Source organism: Rhineura floridana, chromosome 2 (assembly GCF_030035675.1).
Source record: "Rhineura floridana isolate rRhiFlo1 chromosome 2, rRhiFlo1.hap2, whole genome shotgun sequence".
Lineage (NCBI taxonomy): Eukaryota > Metazoa > Chordata > Lepidosauria > Squamata > Rhineuridae > Rhineura > Rhineura floridana.
Window position 1 is genome coordinate 23,223,177 of NC_084481.1, and position 24,148 is coordinate 23,247,324.

The 24,148-nt window shown below is 40.0% G+C and overlaps 1 protein-coding gene across 5 annotated transcripts in view; it reads left to right on the forward strand.

Annotated features, from left to right (window-relative positions):
* The window catches only part of HECW2 (HECT, C2 and WW domain containing E3 ubiquitin protein ligase 2), a 299,050-nt gene that overhangs the window by 256,910 nt on the left and 17,992 nt on the right, over positions 1-24,148 (forward strand). For 3 of the 5 annotated variants that reach the window (XM_061608169.1, XM_061608168.1, XM_061608167.1), the window contains 6 exons: positions 9,672-9,824; positions 14,215-14,313; positions 15,100-15,229; positions 16,296-16,442; positions 18,093-18,207; positions 19,375-19,460. In XM_061608169.1, the coding sequence (XP_061464153.1) occupies positions 9,672-9,824; positions 14,215-14,313; positions 15,100-15,229; positions 16,296-16,442; positions 18,093-18,207; positions 19,375-19,460 (730 nt within the window). Of the gene's footprint in view, positions 1-9,671; positions 9,825-13,308; positions 13,766-14,214; positions 14,314-15,099; positions 15,230-16,295; positions 16,443-18,092; positions 18,208-19,374; positions 19,461-22,019; positions 22,040-24,148 lie in introns of those variants that run through there. The other 2 variants (XM_061608170.1, XR_009760443.1) reach the window with 2 other exon arrangements.

The following is a 24,148-nucleotide window of genomic DNA, read 5'->3' on the forward strand; positions in this document are numbered from 1 at the left end:
GCATCTCTTGAAGACTTTGTTATGCCAATAGGCAGTTGTTTACATTTTTCTTGAGTAGCCAGTCATTTTATTTATTGTTCTGTACTGTTTTTAAGATTTTTGTATTGTTTTTATGTTGCTGTACACTGCTGTGATATTTTATGAGAAGGCGGTGTTTAAATACTTCATTAAATAAATAAATAAATAAAGCTGATTAACTAGTGGTTAAGGTGTTGGACTATGACCTATGACCTAGGAGACCAGTGTTCGAATCCCCACATAGCCATGAAGCTCACTGGGTGACCTTGGGCCAGGCACTGCCTCTCAGCCTCAGAGGAAGGCAATGGTGAACCACCTCTGAATACCGCTTACCATGAAAACCCTATTCATAGGGTTCCCCATAAGTCGGAATCAACTTGAAGGCAGTCCATTTCATTTTTCAACTATCTATAGGATTGCTTCTATTTGCTAGCAATTATAAAAACTGGCTATTAATAGGGGAAATTAGCAGGGAGAAAACCAGAATATAACACATAGTTTGACCCAACAAGGGGGGGAGATCAGTTTTGAAGTGTTATAATACCAAACTCTTCAGAGTACTGCCATTTGTGTGACTCTGTTGATTCTCCTTGATCTCTCAGCTGCTTTTGATACCATCGACCGTGGTATCCTTCTGGGAAGACTCACGGAGTTGGGAGTACTGCTTGGCAGTGGCTCCGCTCCTACTTGGTGGGTCGCCACCAGAAGGTAGTGCTTGGGAAACATTGCTCGATACCCTGGACCCTCCATTGTGGAGTCCCGCAGGGATCGGTACTGTCCCCCATGCTTTTTAACATCTACATGAAGCCACTGGGTGCGGTCATCAGCAGTTTTGGGGAGCGTTGTCATCAGTACACAGCTCTATTTCTCTTCATCTTCTTCAGGTGAGGCTGTTAACGTGCTAAACCGTTGCCTGGCCGCGATAATGGACTGGATGGGAGCTAACAGACTGAAGCTCAATCCAGACAAGACTGAGACGCTGTTGGTCAGTGCCTTCTCTGCCCAGATGGTGGATGTTCATCCTGTTCTTGATGGGGTTACACTCCCCTTGAAGGAACAGGTTCGTAGCTTGGGAGTTCTTTTCGATCCTTCCTTGTCTCTCAAGGCCCAGGTGGCCTCGGTGGCACGGAATGCTTTTTACCATCTTCGATTGGTAGCCCAGCTACGTCCCTATCTGGACAGTGATGACCTCGCCTCAGTTGTTCATGCTCTGGTAACTTCTAGATTGGACTACTGCAACGCGCTCTACGTTGGGCTGCCCTTGAAGACTGTTCGGAAACTACAGCTAGTCCAGAATTCAGCGGCCAGATTGCTGACGCGGACCAGAAGGTCCGCTCATATAACACCTGTTCTGGCCTGTCTGCACTGGCTTCCTATTTGTTTCCGGGCTAGATTCAAAGTGCTGGTTTTGACCTATAAAGCCCTACACGGCATGGGACCGCAATACCTGGTGGAACACCTCTCCCAATATGAACCTACCCGTACACTGCGCTCAACATCTAAGGCCCTCCTCCGAGTGCCATCCCATCGAGAAGCTCGGAGGGTGGTGACTAGAACTAGGGCCTTTTCAGTGGTGGCCCCCGAACTGTGGAACAGTCTCTCCGATGAGGTGCGCCTGGCGCCGACGCTACTATCTTTTCGGCGCCAGGTGAAAACCTTTTTATACTCCCAGGCATTTTAAAGTGTATTTTAACAGTATTTCACTATTATCTTGTATTTTGGATGTTGTTTGGTTCTTTTATTGTTTGTTTGTTTTTGGTTCTTGATTTATTGTATTTATTGTACTTATACACTGTGCTTGTTTTATCTTTTATGTACACCGCCCAGAGAGCCTTCGGGCTTAGGGCGGTATATAAATTAAATAAAGTAAATAAATAAATAATAAAATTGAACTTCAACTATAACTGGGAGCAGCTTTGCATGTCATGGTGTTGTGGAGGAACAGGAAAATTCCTTACACTTCTTGCTCCTTTGCATCTTTGTCTCATTCAAAATACATTGCATCTCTTTCTCCTGAAAGAGCTGCAAGCTCTTGGACTTGGCTTACTAGATAGCAGAAATTCAATTTGTGTGCTGTCTGCTTCATGCTGCTGTCCAAATACCTCCAAAGTAATCCCTGTAATTATATTGCTATTGGTGGTTTTAAGGCCAAAACATCAGAGGCTGTTGTGAGCGTTAGTCAAGAGTGTTTTAAAGAATGGCAAGGCAGGACTTCAATTTGTTTAACCATATTCATATTCAAGGGAGATCACAGAGAGAGTGAAATGGGGCATCTGGAAATAAATGAGGAAAATGCAGTCCTAAACACTAACCCAGATGGTAAGATTTAGCAGCAGGGTACCAGATGTAGATGAATTATTTTTTTAATTTACTTATTTATTTACTTATTATTTGATTTATGTCCCGCCCTTCCTCCCAGCAGGAGTTCAGGGTCGAATGGAATTATGAATCCCTATTCCAAAGGTACACTTAATTCCAGCCAGATAGCAAAAGCCTGCCTCAGATTCCTGTAATCGCAAATGTAGCTTATCATTCACAGATAAGGTCATCAGACAAGTCACCTCATGGTGTCCAGGTAGCATTTGGATGTACATTTTATATAAAATGCCATGTGACAAATTTAAGAAGACTGACATCATGCAACCCATGTGACTTGGAGCCAGTCATAAGGTATTTTCTGTGTAAGCTACATCTGTACTAAATTTAATTATCTGCTTATATTAGAACAATTATGGATACAGACAAGAAGGCAGAAATAAACCTTTCTCCCTTTGAGATGGCTGTGAGTAGTAAATCCGAATGGCCTAGTCCTTAATTTGGATTAATGGCTCATTATGTATAAATGGGTTAGGAAATGTGCTTCTGACTGGAAACATTTGTTCAAAGGGCAGGAATCTTATAAAACATGATTAATTGAAGTTGAATTTATATTACCCTAGGCTTTCAGGTGTGCAGGCAGCTAGGACATGACAGGCTTTCTACCAAACATAGCATTTTGCTTCAAAAGCCATACATTATAATAATAAAGCAAAAAATAAAATAAAGCAGAATATATACAGTTGGAACACTGCACCTTTATGTCACTTCTGTCCTTATGTCTAATGTGTATGAATTTTCTTTTATTGGATGTTGCCTTGGAAGCCTGTTGTCAGCTTCCAAGCAGGAGGAGCAGGTGTGTAACCTACCAAACTGTCACTGGAGGCTCAAGTAGCCTCAGTGGTGATAGGCACTTTTGTCCACCTATGAGTACAACCATTCTTGGACCAGGATAGCCTGGCCTTGTTATATCATGCTCTGGTAATTTACAGATAGATTATTGCAATGTGCTCCACTCAAGGCTATCCCTACAGATGGTTTAGAAGCTGCAGCTGGTGCAAACTGCTGCAGCCCTGCTACTGGCAGGTACTGCAGGGAAGGATCATGCCACCCCAATCCTGAAAAGCACTGTGCTGGCTGCCAGTGAGCTACTATTCCCAATTCTATGTCTTGCTTTTAGCACATAAAATCCTGAACAACTTGGGACAAAAGTACCCGAGGAAGTGTTTCCCTTGCTACCAAGCAACCCACGTGTTACTGTCATCAGAAGAAGTCCAGCTCATTGTTCCAGCCAACACAGAGGCTAGGATTGTCAGAGAATTCCATCACAATGGGAAACAGTACTGGAAAGTACGTCAGTTCATGTGTCCATCGGCAAACAGGAATGGAAATTAGGCAGGCAAATATGTTCAGTATTCTCTACCTTCCTTTTTTCAGTATGTTATTGATGATACCCCCTTTAAAGAAATTGTGTGAAATCACATAACAATAACGTAACTGCATTAGCAAATTTGGCTGCAATGAACAACAAGCCAAATAACATTTTTTGTGGAACCTGAACTGCAGCAGAAGAGAAATGGTGCTGTGTGCAACAGGTATGGGGTGGAACAGAAAACAGTGCCTTTTTACATCCCTAACAGAGGCTGGAAGGATGGTGACATGAGAGAGGGCATTCTTGGTGGCAGCTGCTCACCTCTGGAATTCCCTTCTAAATAATATTCATACTCAAGAATTTTTTAACAAATGGCTGAAGACATTCAAATTTGACCAGGCATTTGGATCCTGAAGTTTAACTTCTGGTGCAGTTCTACAGAGAGTTTTGTTGCTGCTGTTGGTTTGTTTTATTTTTATTTGGTGGTTTTTGAAAAATGTTTTATTGTGATTATGGCATTTTATGACTGTAAGCTGCTCTGTGATCCTTTTTGGAGGAGGGGCATAATATAAATATCAAATGAATATTTAAATATTTTAAATAAATACAGCATATCCCTGAGAATGATTTCCTGCTCTGTCAGGCTGACACCATATCTTTCAGCTGAAGAAATTTAAATAAAACAAAGGATTGGCTTTGGATACAACTCAAATAGCATTGCTAAAGTTAACACAAAGAACATAAACATTAATAACAGTATAATCATGCACCTATTTTTACAGCACCTATACAAATGGCTGATTCACACCCCCCCTCTAAATTTGTAATAGTTCATTGAAATAATGTCTGGGATTTTATTGGTGTTTATACAGCTTGGAACTGCGTACCTAGAGGATCACCAGGTTCCACATGAACCTGATCAGACATTTAGAGGGCCTCTTTGGTTATCCCCACTGTCTGAAGTACGGCAGGTTGACAACTGGGGAAAGGCCTTCTCAGTACAGGCACATCACCTATGAAATGCTCTCCTCTTGCTTTTTTATGCCAAACAAAGACCTTCCTATTTTCACAGACTTTTAAAACTCTGGAGCAATTGTTTATATATTCATATTCATGTATATGTTTGCGTGTGCCAGATACATTAATTTTTACCTGCAGCTCTTCCCTTGTGTTACATGTTTGTTTTATTAAACTTTGCATTAAAGGGTGGGCTGCAAATTTATTAAATAAATAAAAAATAGGTTTTTCTTCACCTGTTTGCCAAAACTGATTTTTTTGCGCTATTTGAAAGGTGGAATGGGAAAAGCCAACAATTGAGCAAACTGAAAGACCATTCAATCTCCAGTATACAGAATGCATTGACTAACCATAGCTGCTGCTTCTCTTTTGAGGGTCTTGTTTTTTGTTTATCAGAGGTTTAGTTTTGAGTAAAAACTGGTTAGGTCTCATATGTTTGCAATTCAGATAAAACTGAATTTATATTTATTAAATGGAAATATGTAGAGATATACATTATAATGTGAAGAGCAATAACTTGAGTACATTTTATCATCCATGTGGTTAAATTAGAAGCTTTGGTATTTCCCCATTCCCCCAAACAAGCAAGGTGATACCAACATTTTTTGAAGGATGATACACATTTGCCTGTCATCATCCTTATTGTCACACCTATCATCTCTCTGAAATTAGAATTGGGCAATGTGAACTTTTGTGGATTTGCACCTTAAAGCTATCTCAGTCAAGTCCAGTGCAGAAAAGGTAGCCTCCTTAGTAAGTCAAGATGTACCTAGACTGAGTGAACAAAGAGTGTAACAGTACGCATTCCATTCACTTATTTTTCCTTGAATTACAACCAATCTGCACATTCAAATAAATGTGTACAGAGTTCCGAAGATTGTATCATTTTAGACTGCACACAGGGAATTGCACATTTGACTGATCCCTCCCATCAAACTCTTGTTTGCTGTAGAAAACTGCCATGTCAGTCAGGGAGATAGTTCTAGTTTAGTATTCTTTCTTACTTTTTTCAAATAGGAACCATTCAAATCCAATTTGATTTTTTTAAAATGCAATGTGCTATTCACTTCTGAATCAAGAATAAAGTGTGATTCAGCCAGGTGTGTGCATGGGAAATTGTTAAATGGAAAACGTTTCATAATCTGTGCCTTTCAGTGGGAGATACACATTTTTACTAGGATGAAAAATTCAGGAACTCGTGCCTTTGCAAAAATCACATCAATTTTAGAGAATAAATGTCTTGGAATTAAGAATGGAGCAGAAATTTCCAGTTTCCAAAACAGTATGTGAACTAAAATGCAGCTATCCTTTGAAATTTGCTTGTCTTCAAATTTTGCAATGTAGTCCTCCAACCAAAAACTGTGTACAAAATTGCATATATAAGGGAAAGCGTGCATAAAATGACACGTTAAGACTGGAAAAACCTTTTAGGTTGAGACCTATCCCAGTCTGTGTCTGTTAGAATTGCTTAATATGTTTTTTAATAATGTTTTAACCCTTTTAAAAAGTTTTTTTAATGTTTTTAATGCTGTTTTGTTTTAATGTATTTTAAAATCTGTTTTTATGATGTTTTTAAGTGTTTTTAGCACTTTGTTTGCTGCCCTGGGCTCCCTGGGCTGGGAGGAAGGGATACAAATTAAATAATAAATAAATAAATAAATAAAATGAGAAACTGAGGGGAATCAGAACTAACAGTTTCGTCCATCCCTTCTTGAAATAAGTTCTGCTCTATTTTGGCAATGCTGAAATATCCCTAGAAATAAATAGACAGGTTTTCTCCAACCTTTGTGCTTAGTCTTCTGAAATAGAAATATTGCATGTGAATGAAATTGTTTTTAGAGATGGAAGTTATTAGCTGTGTATTGACATTTTAGTATATTAAGTCTCAACAGCTATTTTTAAAGAGAATAAGTCAGTCATCAACCAATGGGGGGTTTCGTCAACTTTCTCTCAGGACTGTAAATAAGATTTAACAGAACTCAAAAAGTATGGAAGACAATAAGGGATGCTTCATTTTGTTAAATGTGCATTTTGTGGTGTTCTTTCACAAAATTATATTCAGTGCTGCAGGATAACCACCAGGATAGAGGTCTCTGCTGGAATTTGTTCTCTCTTAAATGAAGGTGATAAAACAGAGCTTTTGATGAACTGTTAGAGTATGTGTGCACAAATATAGTGATTATTTCTTATTTATTTTATTTATTTATCATTTGATTTATACCCCGCCCTTCCTCCCAGCAGGAGCCCAGGGTGGCAAACAAAAGCACCAAAAACACTTTAAAACATCATAAAAACAGACTTTAAAATACATTAAAACAAAACAACTTTAAAAACATTTTTAAAAGCTTTGAAAAGATATTTAAAAAGGTTAATAAACTTAATTGTTTAAAAAAAAGGTTTAAAAACATATTAAAAACCAGTTCCAACACAGAAGCAGACTGGCACTGCAGTCTTTCTAATTGTTGTTTTACGAAGCAATTCCTGCATTTTCTCTAATTGACCACATGCTTACCTTGGTGTAAAGTTGAGGAGTAACTTCCTAGAGCTGAGTATCTGTTCTGGGATATAACTACAATCAATTATCTTGTGCAGCTTGGGACCAATGAAAACTGCATAAGAACATAGGATTCCTTAGAGCGCACTGTTTCTCAATTTTGGACTGGTGACCCTCATTTGATGAGGAAAAAAATGTATCTCCCTACTTTAAGATTGGCTTGGATCGTAACTTCTGTTCAGTAGATGGAATGGTATGTCCATCTGCAGCTGCCTTTGTCCTCCAGAATGCCACTGCTGAAGGTTTGGGAGAGGAACCCTCTGGGACAGAATGGCATGTGGCATAGCAAGTGGCAGCAAGGCAAAATTGCTGAAAACCAGGGACTCTCCTTTGCATGACTGGAAGTGCCTTCCATTCATAAAACAATACCTTCATAATCACACCCATAGTGGTTCACCTATCTTGAAAACCAGTAAGTAATTTATGAATAATAGTGATTTATCTCCTCTAAAAGGCTGTTATTTCAAATCTGCATAGAAATATTATATAGGTTTCATGACGTACTATTGTCAATGCCCACAAAGCAATTTCATACCAAAGATGTGCTCTGTCATTAATCATTACACTTATTGTTAATTAAATTGCTACAGTAATTCCTGTAGCTACAGACAAAGCCCTAAAGATCATTCACCAAGAGGGAAGTGCCGCATCCAGGGCCTCTTCTATGCACATAGTCCTTTTTAGGATGTTTTATTGATTTATTATTTATTTATTTATTAAATTTATATCCTGCCCTTCCAGCAGGAGCTCAGGGCAGCAAACAAAAACACTAAATACACTCTAAAACAACATAAAAGCAGACTTTAAAATATATTAAAACATCTTTAAAAACATATTAAAACAAAATATTTCAAAAAACATTTTTTTAAAAAAGCTTTAAAAACATATTAAAAAGCAATTCCAACACAGTCTGGGATAAGGTCTGTACTTAAAAGACTTGTTGAAAGAGGAAGGTCTTCAGTAGCCACCGAAAAGATAACAGAGATGGCACCTATCTAACCTTTAAGGGGAGGGAAATCCTCAGGGTAGGTGCCACTACACTAAAGGTCTGTTTCCTATGTTATGCAGAACAGACCTCCTGATAAGATGGTATCTGCAGGAGGCCTTCACCTGCAGAGCATAGTGATCGACTGGGTAGATAAAGGGTAAGGCAATCTTTCAGGTATCCCGGTCTCAAGTTGTAGAGGCCTACCAAAACCAGAAACTTGAACTTAGCCTGGTAGATAATGGGGTGATTTTTCTGTAACAGAATCAATAGCTAAGTCCGTACAGCAGCGATCCTTCTGCTCTCCATCTCCTACTGCTAAGCAGAGCAAGTCCTCCTACTCCAAGCTTTGGATCTCTACTGAGCAAAATGTCCACTGCTCTGCCTATTCTGAGCAATTGAGGGCCAGGGGTTGAATGCCAGGGGGTGGAGCTAGGATCTTTTTATTTGCAACACATGTGCTCTACTACTATGCTGTGGTCCTTTCCCCAGAAAAAGGGGCTGCTGGGAGGACTAGAAACGGAACCATTGCTCCCTTCTTCTCAGTATTGACTGTTGGCATATCTGAGAAGCCCAAATAGAGGAGAGAGAGATCCTTTTGCCCAGTGCTGGGTAGAATTTCTTTGCACATACTCAGGAGAAGGAAGAAGATTTAGTATTCATTTCCTTCTGTATATTTTCAGTGGTGCAAAGAAATGAGCATCCTGGGGGTGTAACGGAAATTTCATACATGTTGACATCCTGTTTGTAACATCATACTTAAGCGAATTGGGAACCTTGCTGATGGTTTCAATAAAACAAGCATGGAAATAAACTGTCTGTGAAACATGTCCTGTTTGCTGAGTATTAACTATATATTTTTTAATCTTCTTTGGTTATGAGCCCATGAAGACTAGCAAGACAGTGAATTTAGCTCACGGCAGTTTAAGCAAAGGCAGATAATCTCTTCAATGTGTGTCCATTTAACTGTCATCTGGGAAGTGAATTTCCTTCCATTTCTGACAGTTCACGATTATTGGCCCTAATAAACGAAGGTTCTAATTGACTTATAACTTTAATCTACTAAAACTGAACTACATCTCCCATCAGCCCCAGTAACTCTGGCCAGTGGTCAGGGATGATGGGAGCTGTAGTTCAACAATATCTGGAAGGCCAAAGGTTCCCTGCACCTGCTTAAAATTCCTAAATTCCATAAATTCTTAAGTGGAATTTAGGAACAGTAACTTAGTTTAGCAAAATTTAAAGTCATATAAATGGTCATTGAATTAAACATTCTTTTCTGAAAGTGTACGCAGTAGATTCAAGGAACAGGACTTTTGCTATTGGTGAAGGAAGTAGTTTTAAATAGTTTTAAAATGTTTCAGTTCAATCATCTTGTATAATAATCAGTTTTATTTTATTTTTTAAAGGCTGGACTACAGTGGACCTTCAAGGGAGTTTTTTTTCTTGGTATCAAGAGAATTGTTCAATCCGTATTATGGCTTGTTTGAATATTCAGCCAATGACACGTACACTGTACAAATAAGCCCAATGTCTGCTTTTGTGGATAATCACCATGAATGGTAAGAACAATGAGTCGTAGAGCTATTCTTTTCTGTTGCTTTGTGAAGAATTAGACACACTCCCCTGTAGAAAGAACTTGTTCTCCCTTCTATGAAACATCAGTTTGAGGTAAAATAAGTGCACCTATTTTCCTTAGTCAAATAATAGAAAAGATGGTGTGCGGATTTGACTTTTTGCTGTTTCATAGCATGCCCAGATTAACCTTGCTGCCTCTAAATTTCAGTCTTTCAATGGGGAGAAAAATCCCAAATAATCCCTAATCCACCAAAACACGAGAAGAATCATAAATCATGTCTAGTTACAGATCTTGAATTTCTCTGGCCGAGAGCATTATACTATTTTTTAATTCTTTTTAATTCACCAGTTTTCCTAGTTCCTGTGTCAAATGCTGCTCTTGTTTCTCCCATGACCAGTTGTGGTTTTGAGGATGTTTAGTTGGTTTTTACCAGCTCTGTGAAAATCCACATTAGTACTAGAAAGCAAACAGCTAGCTACTCTGTCAACTCTTGGTGCATGAAATGCCAAAGTAGCATTCCATGCAAAGTCAAGTCAGCCAGAAAGAGGAGGTTTCAGTCAGTGTTTAATGCATCTCACTGGTTTGAGTACTGTTCATGAATACAGATTAGGGAGGGGGGGCAGAGAGAGTGACCAGTTTTCTTACACAGGAAAAACAGTGTCATTCCCAACAGTAGTTAGGGCTGTTCTGCATTGAGTCTTGTTTTTGTTTTTAGCATAGGGCAAGTGTAAGTCTGAGATACACCTTAATGGGTGTCTGGCCTATGTTGTTTGCACAGTAAAAACAAAAAATTCAGAATCCGTGCAAGCAGTGTTATATTGGTTTGAAGGGGACAGCATATCTTGCATCAAGAATTTGTATCAATGGGCTTTCAACAAACAGCACTGTGCAGCTGTTGCCTGTAGGTCTTCATATTGTCCATGATATTTCTCTAATCCCTGAGGCTTTTTTCAAGGGTTTATTTCCAAGGCTCCTGCTCCTTTATCAAGTTGCATGGCAGGCAGAAATCCGGAAAGTGAAGCATTTGTCCCACCTACATTTAGCAGCATATGAGGCTGCTTTCAAGCCATTGGTCTAACTAGCTCAGTGTTGTTAACACTAACTGGCAGTAGCTCTCCATGGTTTCACAAAGAAGTCTTCTTTCCCAGCTCTGCCTGTTGATGCCAGGGATTGAACCTGGGATCTTCTGCATGCAAAACATGGGCTCTGCCGCTGAGCTATAGCCCATCCCCAAGCCTGGAAAAGCTTTACTTTTTCCATCTTTTACTGTCCTGTGGTTGCTAAGGCACAAAAACCATGGCTGAAAAAAGCTAGCAACTGCCTTCCCTGATTAACTTTCATCTGTCAGGGAAGTAACACATTCCCAGAATAAAAATTCATAGAATCATGGGATAGTAGAGTTGGAAGGGGCCTACAAGGCCATCAAGTCCAACCCCCTGCTTAATGCAGGAATCCAAATCAAAGCATTCCCGACAGATGGCTGTCCAGCTGCCTCTTGAATGCCTCCAGTGTCAGAGAGCCCACTACCTCTCTAGGTAATTGGTTCTAATAGGACATTTTTCCTGATGTCCAGTCGAAATCTGGCTTCCTGCAACTTGAGCCTATTATTCCGTGTCCTGCACTCTGGGACGATCGAGAAGAGATCCCGGCCCTCTTCTGTGTGGCAACCTTTCATGAACTTGAAGAGTGCTATCATATCTCCCCTCAGTCTTCTCTTCTCCAGGCTAAACATGCCCAGTTCTTTCAGTCTCTCCTCACAGGGCTTTGTTTCCAGTCCCCTGATTGTCCTTGTTGCCCTCCTCTGAAACCTGTTCCAGTTTGTCTGCATCCTTCTTGACGTTAGAGGCCTAACCAGTGCTGAATAGAGGGGAACAAATACTTCACGCAATTTGGAAACTATACTTCTGTTAATGCAGCCTAATATAGCATTTGCCTTTTTTGCAGCCACATCGTACTGTTGGCTCATATTCAGCTTGTGATCAACGACAATTCAAAGATCCTTCTCACATGTCATATTGCTGAGCCAAGTATCCCCATCTTATAACTGTGCATTTGGTTTCATTTTCCTAAGTGTAGAACTTTGCATTTATCCCTGCTGAATTTCATACTATTGTTTTCAGCTCAATGCTCCAGCCTGTCAAGGTCCCTTTGAATTTTGTTTCTGTCTTCCACGGTATTAGTTGTGCCCCCCAATTTCGTATCATCTGCAAATTTGATAAGCATGTTCTGTACCTCCTCATCCAAGTCATTAATAAAAATGTTAAAGAACACTGGGCCCAGGACCGAGCCCTGTGGTACCCCACTCATTACTTCCACCCAAGGAACCCTTGATAAGCACTCTGAATATGATTCTGGAACCAACTGTGGATCCACCTGATAGTTGGTCCATCTAGCCCACATTTAGCTAGCTTGCTATCAGACTATCATGGGGCATTTTGTCAGAAGCTTTGCTGAAGTCGAGATATATTATGTCCACAACATTCCCACAGTCTGCAAGGGAGGTTACCCGATCAAAAAACTAGATAAGATTAGTTTGGCAGGATTTGTTCTTCATAAATCCATGTTGGCTCCTAGTAATCACTGCATTGTTTTCAAGGTGCTTACAGATGGACTGCTTTATAATCTGCTCCAGAGTTTTTCCGGGGATTGATGTTAAACTGACTGGTCTGTAGTTTCCCGGTTCCTCCTTTTTGCCCTTTTTGAAGATAGGGACAATATTAGCTCTCCTCCAGTCATCTGGTACTTCACCAGTCCTCCATGATTTTGCAAAGATAATAGACAGGGGTTCTGAGAGTTCTTCAGCCAGTTCCTTCAATACTCTAGGATGCAGTTTATTGAGCCCTGTTGCTTTTAGCATCCCTCGCTAACCTTCCCTTTGATCTCCCCTGTCGAACTCCTTTGTCAAACTCTTGTTTGGTTTCCCTGTTTGCTCGCTCTGTTCACTCTCTCTCTCTGAAAGCTGGCTTGCTTGTATCTCCTTTCCTGTGGACCAGCTGAGACAGCTCCCTCTGCTCTACTCAGTTAGGAAACAGAATGAAAGTCCCAGCACACATAGCTGCTGCTTGCTGCCCTCAGCAGTTCTCAGGCCATGCCCTTAAGCCAATAGTTATCAGGCCACATCCCTTCCAATCAAGCTACTATGGAGTCCTTCAAAACACATTATTATTATTATTATTATTATTATTATTATTATTATTATTATTATTATTATTATTATTATTATTAATTATTATTATTATTATTATTATTATTAAATTTATTTATACCCCACCTTTTGGCCAAAGGCCCTCAAGGCGGCTTACAAAGAAAAATAAACACAAGTATAAAAATACATCAATAAAAGCAATACAATTTACAAACAATTAAACTAAATAACAAATAACATTATTAAGAAAAAAAAATGTCCAAGAAAATTTTTGAACATGTGAATTTAAAATGGATCACTCTCTGTCTTTGCCAACACACAGGATTTCATGCTTAGAGTCTCTCTCAGACAGTTTACTCTGTTCCAGTCCCAGCAGACTGTTGGGATTGGACCCCATTTTTGAGACTTCAGTTTCTAAGCCAAACTCAGTCATCGGATGCAAGCCGAAAGGAGGCAGCTACCTGGGGATGGTGATGCATTTGGCGTTGACGCTTTGAACAGGTTATCTTGATGGACACATGGTCTTTCCCACAGTCCTTGAAGTGGCAACGAAGGCAGTTCAACAAGCATTGAAGTTCCTCTTTTTTGCAAGGTTGGATATCCTTTTCATGGTTCATTTCAGCTGTGGATGAGGGCAACGGGCTCAAAGCCAAAGGCTACGGAAATTGTCGGTTTTGAGGAGGGATCACACCCTAGCTGCCATACAGCCTGTTTCATTGCCCACAGGCCTCTAGTACACCAAGGGCTGGTTCACATTGAAGCTGAACTCCATTTTAAAGGTGAAGCTTTTCTCATCGCGATGGAGTTTAAAGCACATGGTGTAGAGCACACAGCTTCACACCCTCTTGGCCTTTTTCTTTTCCATACTACAGCTCCTTTCTCAATCTCCTGTTCGCTCACTCTGTTTGCTCTCTCTCTGAAAACTGGCTTGCTTGAATCTCCTCTCCTGTGGACCAGCTGAGACAGCTCCCTCTGCTCTGCTCATAAGAGTTTTCCTCTGCTCTAAACTTGGGCTAGCCATAAATATCTATGTGGCATCTATCCTCAAAGGCTGCATTTCTTGTGATTTCTTAATTTATTTGAAAGAGGGCTGTTGTATACAGAATCTAATGAACTTTTCATGTCTGAATCATTACATAGAAATATGATGCCATAATTTTATGTATTAACTGAATTCTATTTGCGCTGTAAAGACCTGATTTAATCTCTTAATTTTTTTCTTTTGTAGGTTCAGGTTTAGTGGTCGAATCCTTGGTCTTACTCTGATACACCAGTATTTGTTAGATGCCTTCTTTACACGACCATTTTATAAAGCCCTCCTCAGAATGTACGTGTAAAAGTTTTTAATTATTCTTACTCTTTTTTAAAATGAATTTAGAGTTGCCATGTTGAATAGACAAGACAGCTGAAAGCTTGAAATAAAAGATGTTATTTTCTGCATCCAATGTCTAAACCTTTCTGCATGCCAATAGAGTAATACATTTTTCAGGAATAATTAAAATGGATGTAAAGAATAAATTAATTTAGACTATACAAAATGATCCCAACTGTTGGTTGGTTTGTGTGTGTGTGTGTGTGTGTGTGTGTGTGTGTGTGTGTGTGTGTGTGTGTGTTACAGGATATGCATGGGAGAACTGAATGAAGAAAGATGTGTTTTTTATGATTTAGGAAAGGAGTTTCAGGTATAGACAGATAGGTACATACGAAGTTGGCATTAATGGCAATGGATCCTCCACAATCATGGAGGATTTCAGTTACTGCTGCTGCCGCTGCTGGATTTATTTTTTTTAATAAGCAAATGTGTGCAGATGGGTTTTTTTCACTTAAATCAGCACTGGTACTAAAATGTGAACTAAAACAAAAAAATATTTTTTTAAAAAATGAAATGAATTTATTTATGTAAGATATTTTTAGGATTTTACGTTCTGTGTATATATAGATATATCTGCTTTTTATCATTAAGAAAAAATAGTTCTAGATTCTTTTGCGCTTCTTTAGATTTCTCTCTTTGTCCTGTTTAATATTATAAGGATTTTCTTCTCTTCATTAGCACATGCTGCCGCCGCCACCCCCCATCATTTCCATTCCTCTAATTTCTTCTTGTTTATGTTAGACTGTGTGACCTGAGTGACTTGGAATACCTTGATGAGGAGTTCCACCAGAGTTTGCAGTGGATGAAAGACAACGATATACATGATATCCTAGATCTCACATTCACTGTAAATGAAGAAGTCTTTGGACAGGTGTGCACAATTTTTTTCTCTAAAATGTACATAGAGAACATGAATTTTGTGATAATTATTTTTAGTTTTCTTTCTATATTCTCTTCCTATATAACTGTATCTCCTTTGTTGAGACATGACAGTGTTATTGCTATGCTGTTTCTGCAGCAAAGAGCTGTAAAGAGGCTTTCTCCTCTTCACTTTAACAAAGCCACTCCACTGTGGAGGAATTTCCTAACTTAGCAGGCAGTGGCCTTTTCCCAGGAATTCTTGAGGCTGGGTAAGGAGCTCCCAGGCCTGATTCATGTCATAGAATCATAGAGCAGGAAAGGGCCTATAAGGCCATCGAGTCCAACCCTCTACTCAATGCAGGGATCCAATTTAAAGTATACCCGAGAGGTGGCATGGTACTGCTGCGGTGCAGCTGTCTAAAACAGACATGCATGGTCTGGGCTCCACATCACAGTTGCCAGCAACAAAATGTGTCACTTGGATTTGTCACTGCTTTCTATGCCAGAGCCACTCGCACAAATGCAGATGGAGTTCTTCCCTGGGAAGTGATTTCAGTAACCTGTGGTGGATGTTTGAAAAAGTTGGCACAGTTGTTGTTGAGCTCTGACCACGGGGAAGCATTCCTTTGGCACGTGTCAGCGTGCAGCATTAGTGTTACGAATCATTTGCTCATTCTTCAGTAGACATAGAATACTTTTACCCAGATGCTACTCTGCTTTTTAACTGGCCAGGGGAGATGGGAGGGGAAGGATTGGTTTGCAATTCTTCTTCTTTGCCTTGTATGTTGCAGTGTGTATATTAGAAAGTGTTGCAGTGTATATTAGAAAGCATCGTTTAAACCATCTCTTAGAATGCGCAGGCTTGTTTCTTTTTGGAGCTTTCCTGCTTTGTACTTGATACCACTAGCTCAAGAGAAAGTTTTCAGCTCCTCTTAAAGCTACCAGGGTTTCACCACTTCAAATAGGACTTTAATCAGCCATTTGGGGAATTAGTACAGCTTGATAATATTTTTAAAACACCTTCTGTTTGCAATAGATCTTTGTTGGTAACATTTTGGTGGTGGTTTGCCTTTCAGATTACTGAGCGGGAATTAAAGCCTGGGGGTGCCAACATCCCAGTCACAGAAAAGAACAAGAAGGAATATATAGAGAGGATGGTGAAATGGAGAATTGAGAGAGGAGTTGTGCAGCAAACAGAGAGTCTAGTACGTGGTTTCTACGAGGTAAAACAATAACACCCTAATTCTGTTCTCAGTATATTAAGTGCTCCCAGCATTATACCATTTAGCATGATTATTTATGAATCATGATTAAGGCATGTTCCACAACTGACTAAGTTGTCCTGAGAAGCATTGCATTGTCTTTGGTACTGCATGTGCAGAATTCATCACTGAAGCCGCTGAGTCAGGTAATAAGGCTATATTTTATAAGGAACTGGAAAATGTAATGATTACTATTCATGCAGCTAACGGTCAACTAATATATGAGTTGAGAAACTAATCACTTAGTGTGATTACAACATTTTGATGTTTAATATACTGGGGCTTTTTCATTGCTGTTAAGTAGACTTTCAGTTGCTCTCAGTGTAGGTTGGCTCAATATCTTCTTGCATTGGTGATTGAAAATAGGTCACTGCGCACTGAGATTGGACATCAACTACAAGATGGATATTACTATACCAAGGACCTTTAGCAGTCAGTGGCAATTTGTGCTAGCAGTAGTCCTTCTCAGAAACCAAGGATTGACCATCTTGCTGGCTTCTTCCACATCCCTGCCTACCCTATTGTCCACATAAAACTCTACTGTTGCAGGAGGCAGAATCTCCCAAGATATTAGTGGTGGTGGTGATTTAGTCACTTTCCTTGCAAAGCAACTCAAAGCAACTTACAATAAGATTAAAACCAATTCTAACAAACCAACCTATTCAAACAACATACCAACCTAAAAACAGATCAGTATCAATACAGACAGGCCTTGCAAGACCTGCCACATTAAAAGAGGCCATTGGTACATAAAGGCCTTCAAATTAAGGGCCAAAAGCCCGGGTAAAAAGGGAGGATTTTGCCTGGAATCTAAAAATAATGATGGCACCAGGCATACTTCCCTGGAGAGGATATTCCACAAGTGGGGAGCCACCTTTGAAAAGGCCCGTTCTTGGGTCCCCACCCTCCACCCCTCCCTTGGAGTGGGCACACAGAGAATGGCTTCAGATGAAGAATGCAGGGTCCAGGTTGGTTCATGTGGGGAGAGGCAGTCCTTGGGGTATTGGGGTCCTGAGCCACGTAATTTGTAGGTCAAAACCAGCACTTTGAATTGAGCCCAGAAACTAATTGGTAGCCCAGTGCTGCTGTACTGAGTATCTGTCTGATACCCACTGGAGCAAATCCTACTGAGGCATCTAATACTTCCCATTAAGGTTGCATACCAGTCTCCTTTATCCCACAGTTATTTTATTATTATTTGCTATATAATTTTGGCCTGCAAATATTAATGCATCTGTAGACAAATGGAGGAAAAACCCCAAATTTTTTTCTTTAAAAAAATAAGCTGCTTTATTCAAATGTTGTACACAAAATAAAAGTGTTCAGAATTTTGGAGGCTAGAGATAGCATATGCTGTATATGTGCTGTACCAATGAGCTTTGCATACAGAAGGTCCCAGGCTCAATCCCCAGCATCTCCAGGTACGGTTCAGGAAGATTCCTGTCCTGGGGAGCTGCTGCCAGTCAGTGTAGACAGCACTGAGTTAGGTGGACAAATAGTCTGACTTGGCAAAGGCAGCTTACTATGTTCCTGTGAGACTGTACAATAATTGGCAGAAATAAAAAGAAACAGTAGCATGTGTCTTTCAGATACATCTGTTTTCTTTCCTAGGTTGTTGATGCAAGGCTGGTGTCTGTATTTGATGCAAGAGAATTGGAGTTGGTTATTGCTGGCACTGCAGAAATTGACTTAAGTGATTGGAGGAACAACACTGAATATAGAGGAGGTGATACTTATTTAAATATACATATATACATTTGATCACAGTTAATGTGGGTGGGTGGCCACAGTCTGAATAAACAAGAAGAGGTAACTTTTTTTAAAGAGTCCAATAAACTATTCTAATTTAATTTTGGAAATTCATCTGTTGCAATGTAATTTTAGAAAGCTTGTGATCACATTTTAAGCTTTACCTCAGAAGGCTTGGATTTTCCCACTTAGCTTTTGGAATAGGGTGGGCATTTCATCTGATAAAAGGGGTAAAATTCAAAGCAGCACAGCTGGTAAGACTGAATAGGGTAATCTTAGATACAAAGGTATGCTCAGCCTTAATTTATGACAGATGGTAAAGGTGGCAAGAGTTGGAAAAAGTTAGGCTCTCCAGTGAAAAATGAGAAGCCTTCATCTTCAGATATTTTTCTGTGACAGATATTTTTGAATTAATTGACATTTGGAGTTCATTCCTGGCACTTTTGAAAATTATTTGAAATATGCTTAGACAAACCTTTGGGATCAGTTCCTTGATAAAATCTGAGATGTCAGTGTGCACAATTGAACTCTCATACACTGATATATTTTGTACTCGGATGCAGATGCTCAAATTTAAAGGTGTGTGCATGTAAAATCTGACATGCGTCCCTTTAAAATTTTTGGAAGCAGGAGCCCAATCCTTTCTCACTTGCCATTGCCAAGTATTTTCAGAATTTCCCACATTTTGCATGGGCAATGCCCTTCAAACTTGAAAACAAAGACATGTGTATTTTTATTTAGATAACAATGCTCAAGTACACAGTAAGAATAGAGAATCAGTTCTGAGAGCAGTATAATAATCATACCTAAACCAACTGAAAACTGCTTTGCCATCATCTGGTGTGATAGAATGAGCAGCTTTCTGAACTGAGTGTATACTGCCTGCAACCCCATTAAAGTATTGTCTGTGACTGCTCCTAAGCTGATGAACAGCTTTCATAATCCATGAAAATATTAATTTCCCCACTGTTGTGGAAAGAAATTAAAATAGAAGAAGGACAAGGTACAAGTCTAAATCACTTGTATTTAGGCTGATATAGAAGGCCCAAACTTAGAGCCCCATTAATGTTTCGTATTTCACATTTCTTTATTCTTTTCTGGGAAAATGACCCCAAATACTATGATCTTCATTCTGATCAAACAGGATATCATGACAATCATATTGTAATTCGATGGTTCTGGGCTGCTGTAGAAAGATTCAACAATGAACAACGACTAAGGCTATTACAGGTAAGAGGTCGGCTAGGCCAGCAAAACTGTAGAAAAAATACTTTCAGAAGTATGTGGTTGCTTTCAGTTATAAATGAAATGATAATTCTGTAAACCCTCCAGAGAGCTTCGGCTATGGGGCGGTATATAAATGTAATAAATAGATAAATAAATACCGTATATTCCGGCGTATAAGACGACTTTTTAACCCTGGAAAATCTTCTCCAAAGTCGGGGGTCATCTTATACGCTGGGTGTCGTCTTATTAGGGTTGCCATATTGCCCGGATAGCCGGGTTTTACCCAGATTCTAAGCATGCCACCCGGCGCCCGGCTAGCCCCTTAGGTGGCCCGGATTCTCAGCTTTCATTTAAAAAAAAATTAAGTTTCTAGGTGGTGCGTTTCTCGAGATATATATAAAAACATCAGGCACCCCCCCCGGTTAAATCTTTTTTTAAACTACTGTATAGCACTTCGTACCTTTAACCCCGCCCGTTCAGGATTTCAGCCAATCAGTGAAGTGTTTGTTTGGTGGCAGTGTCTGCAAAACTTCATTGCGAGGCCAGAAAATGGTGGTTTCCCCTCCTGTTTATCTGAAAATCTCATAAATTGGGTAGGTATATACATTTCAGTTTTTCCCCCTGTTGTGTGTAGGAGTCAGATCCTGGGCAGTGTTTTGAAAACCTTCCCAATAGTTGCTTTTGGGGGTAAAAACAGTGCTAATCCCATATGTCCAGAGTAAATCCTATTGAATTCAGTAGGAATTACTTTTGAGTAGACATGATTATGAATGTGCTGAAAATCAATGGGACTTTGGAGTGAATGTAAAAAAGAATTGTGTTTGTGTTCTCTTTCTGCCCCCCCCAGTCCTATTTTAAAGCAAGTAGGCAGGGCTTACTTAAGTATTGCAGTTTTTATTCTGTAGGAAACTAATACTGATTTTTAAAAAACTAATACTGATTTTTCTGCAATGACCAATTGGTTTGACAATAAACTATTATATGGGCTGTACGTATTTATACATCTGCAGTGTGTGCGTGTGTGTATGGAGTCTTTCCAACACCCCTGTGAGGTAGGGTTGGAAACCAAGGCAGCTCACAACAAGAAATAAAGCCATTTAAAATCCAATAAGCATAAAAACAAGTATAAACAGTTGCAAAACAGTGTAAAGTGGCATGATTCGGAATTTTGGGTTGTGTGAATGAAGTTGCTTATCACTTGAGGTTGCATTTCTGTCCCTGTTTGAGTAAGCCCCATTGAATACGCTGGGACTTGCTTCTGAATAAATAAATTTAGGATTGCACTATAAATAGCTTTACAGTTTGTGTAAATAATACATATATTTGATAGTTATGCTTATATAAATATTTCTTCATTTATCATATTTTTGGTTTTTGGTTAGGAATCCTGACTGGTTGTGAGATGCTTAGTTTTTTGCCTTATAGGAATCTTGTTGTGGTTGGTATGGTATTACATTTAGGAAAGTGTTACTGCCTTCTGTATTTTTTTTTCCTATTTGCATTTCACTTATCTTTAACCTCACTCCGTTACAGCCATAGAAGCAACAGCAGCATATGCAAGATAATTAACTCCCATTAGTGATAAGAACAAGAATTTATAATTATTATTTCAATTAAAACAAGAGGCTTATCAATACTTTGAAGAGGACCAGATATTTATTTTCTTTCTGAGCCCAGGACTGGGTCTTTCATGATGCCCGGTGTGTGTGTGGGGGGGGGAGCAGGAGAGTAGTCGATAAGACAGACATCCTGGAATTGATAATCCAATTAGCAAGGTATGTGTGGGGTTGTTGTACACTTCCAGGCTCAGTTTCATTTTGAGTATGGAGGTGGAACCTGTGTAGATGTGGTTATCAAAGGGAGAAGAAATTTTGAGTTAAGCAAAGCTCTGCTTTTATAAAACCTAAGAAACATACAGTACTTTGAATGTCTGAGTGCCTGCACCAGTGGAATACTGGAGGAAGTTGTAAAACTTGCTGCAACAGTATTTAGAACTGAGCATGTGGTGTGAAAAACTCCTTTTCCTAACATTTTGGCTTGTTTTTCTCTGATTGTGTATTTTTATTGTTTTTACTATATTTGTAAGCTGTGCTGAGCTCTGTTTTTAACAGCAAAAGGGCAGGATATAAATTCTCTTAATCAATCAATAAATACTCCATAGTGTTGGACACGAGAGTCTAGGCATTTAAGGCTGAAAATGTTGCTTAAAAAAAAAGATTTCTCACATCTTTCCCCAGTTTTTGGTGGTAATTCCTAGGCACAAAAACAAAACAACTGGACAATCCAAATATTAATATTTATAAGTTTATAAGTGACAGTTTTCCTGCTAAGTACCTGCATGTCATAAGCAGGGGTAGTCTTATACGGCGAGTATATCCCAAACTCTATATTTTAACTGGAAAAGTTGGGGGTCGTCTTATATGCCCAGTCGTCTTATACGCCGGAATATACGGTAATTCTAGAGTGTTCTGTCTACTGGCTTAAAATGTCTAATAGTCAGGTTCCTATACAAGGAGCAAATTAGTGATGCATTGTTGCATTTCCTCCACTTCTGGCTTCTAGGAGTAAAGTGGTTTCTGTGCTCTACCTTGCTGGCTTTTTCCTGGAAGATGGAAGTTTCAGTCACTCTCAGTCATCCCTCAAATGCTGCTCAGTGGAGCTGCTGCTAGTAGAAAACATTTGGGTGTTCCGCTTAGTTATGGATTCTTAAAAATGAATAAGGAAACACTAAACACAAAAGAAGAAATGTCTGTAAATACAACTTAATGCAGAAATCTATACCCCACAAAAAGGAAGGGAAAGGGGAAAACTCATCACAACCATTGGAACAATTAATGTTAGAACAACATAAGGGAAGAACATGTCTTCTACAACTACTACTGCTACAATGACTGTTTTAACATTTATTTTCTACCAGCAATGAATTAGGCTTCTCGATCTCCTCCTTCTCTGTATTTTCCCTTTCCCCATTTCTCTCCCTCTATTGGCAGGCGATGCCCACTTCAGAGTCAACTTCCTCAGCCAGGCACCACCTCACTTTGTCCTAAGTACCTCTAGGGTGGGTTTTTTCATGTTACGTTGGCCTTGGCCCTGAGCACCAACTTTACCCACTAATTCAGTGGTGAAGAGTCCTTGGAAATGCCCAGGGGCCACATGAAGTTAACCAGAGGGCTGTTTTCAGGTTGGTGGTTCCCAACCCCTGAGTTAGGTGTTACAACAGTGAAGTCATAAAATTAGTGGAATTAATTGTTGGCAACAAATAGATGTTAAATTGTTGTAGTAATTGTTGAAGATATTTTTTTCCCCTTACATGCTGTTTTGATTCATTCTGCACATTACCTCTATGGCACGGTGGTAATAACAGCAGCAAATGTCTTCCCTATAATTGGCTCCCATGTTGCATTGGTAATGCAGAATATCACCAGTCATGTGGATTGCTTGAATCAGGCCTGCACTAGGGCCAAACCTTCATCACAGCTGCTGACAGGGACGTGGGAAATAGCAGTCTGCATGATCAGTGCTTCTAAACATTATTGAAGCAACATGGAAACTGATTGTGATGAAACAGTTTGGTACGGGCAGCCATGCTGCAGAGCTAACATTGGGACTTTGTCCTTTAACGTAGGACAGTAGCTATGTTATCACTGCATGATAAAATTGATAGGCTAAAATTTCCTTTAAACTATAATTTTATGCAGAAAATGAAAGCTAAGCACTTCTACTATTGCTTGCCCCCAAATACTTTGAACTAGCTATCCTTGCACCTTTGTAATAAACAAGCAAGCAAGCACAAATAAATGCTGAGTTCAGATCATGGAGGCATGGGCCATCACTTGATGAAATAAAATCAGGCAATCAAAATTTCCCTTCCTCACTGTCCTGCCCAGAGTGTGAGACACGAGATGGAGACGAGGCTGAAATTAATTCTTGTTTTATTAGAGTAACTGTTACATCAAAAGCAGTGCGCTTCATAGACCTATCTATGCTGACTCACTATGGACCCTATCTGAACTACCTAAGCATACTCTGCAGCGTGTGGAGTGAGTTGACTCAGCACCCCCAAGCAGGGGGGTGCCGCCTTAAATAGGGAAGGTCTTCGCCCGTAATCTGACTCCTCTGAAGTACCACCTTCTGACCATCCCGTCATCTCGCACGGGGCGAGGGGGGACAATCCCCCAACTGTTCATCTGACAGTACAGGCTCTCTAGGTGCTGGCTCGACCTCAGGGGGCGAAGAGCAAGTTGGCGGGGACTTGTTTGAAGTGTCAGGCGGGAAACCCCGGGGGGGGTGGAGTTGGCACGCGTGCAAGGTCGCTTCCCAATGGCTCTGTGGGAATGCATGTTGGCGGCACAGGGTGCGCGTCAACGGGAGGGCTGTCCATGGGAACTCGCGGGCTGTCGGCATCTCCCCCGCCCTCAATGCCCTTGAAAGCCTCTTCCTCGTCTGACTCCTCTCCTGGGTTGAGTTGGGGAAGCTGGGGCTCAACATCATTCCCCCTCCATGCACTATTTCCCTCCACCCCTGGGTCTTGGGCTTGCTTGGGTAGACATCATGGAATTCTCTCATCAAGTCAGGCACATGTACATCTTCAGCTGCCTCCCAGGAGTGCTCCGATGGATCATACTCCTTCCAGTGAATTAAATATTGAAGCCGTCTCCTGTGTTTCCACAAGTCCAATATCTGCTCCTCTT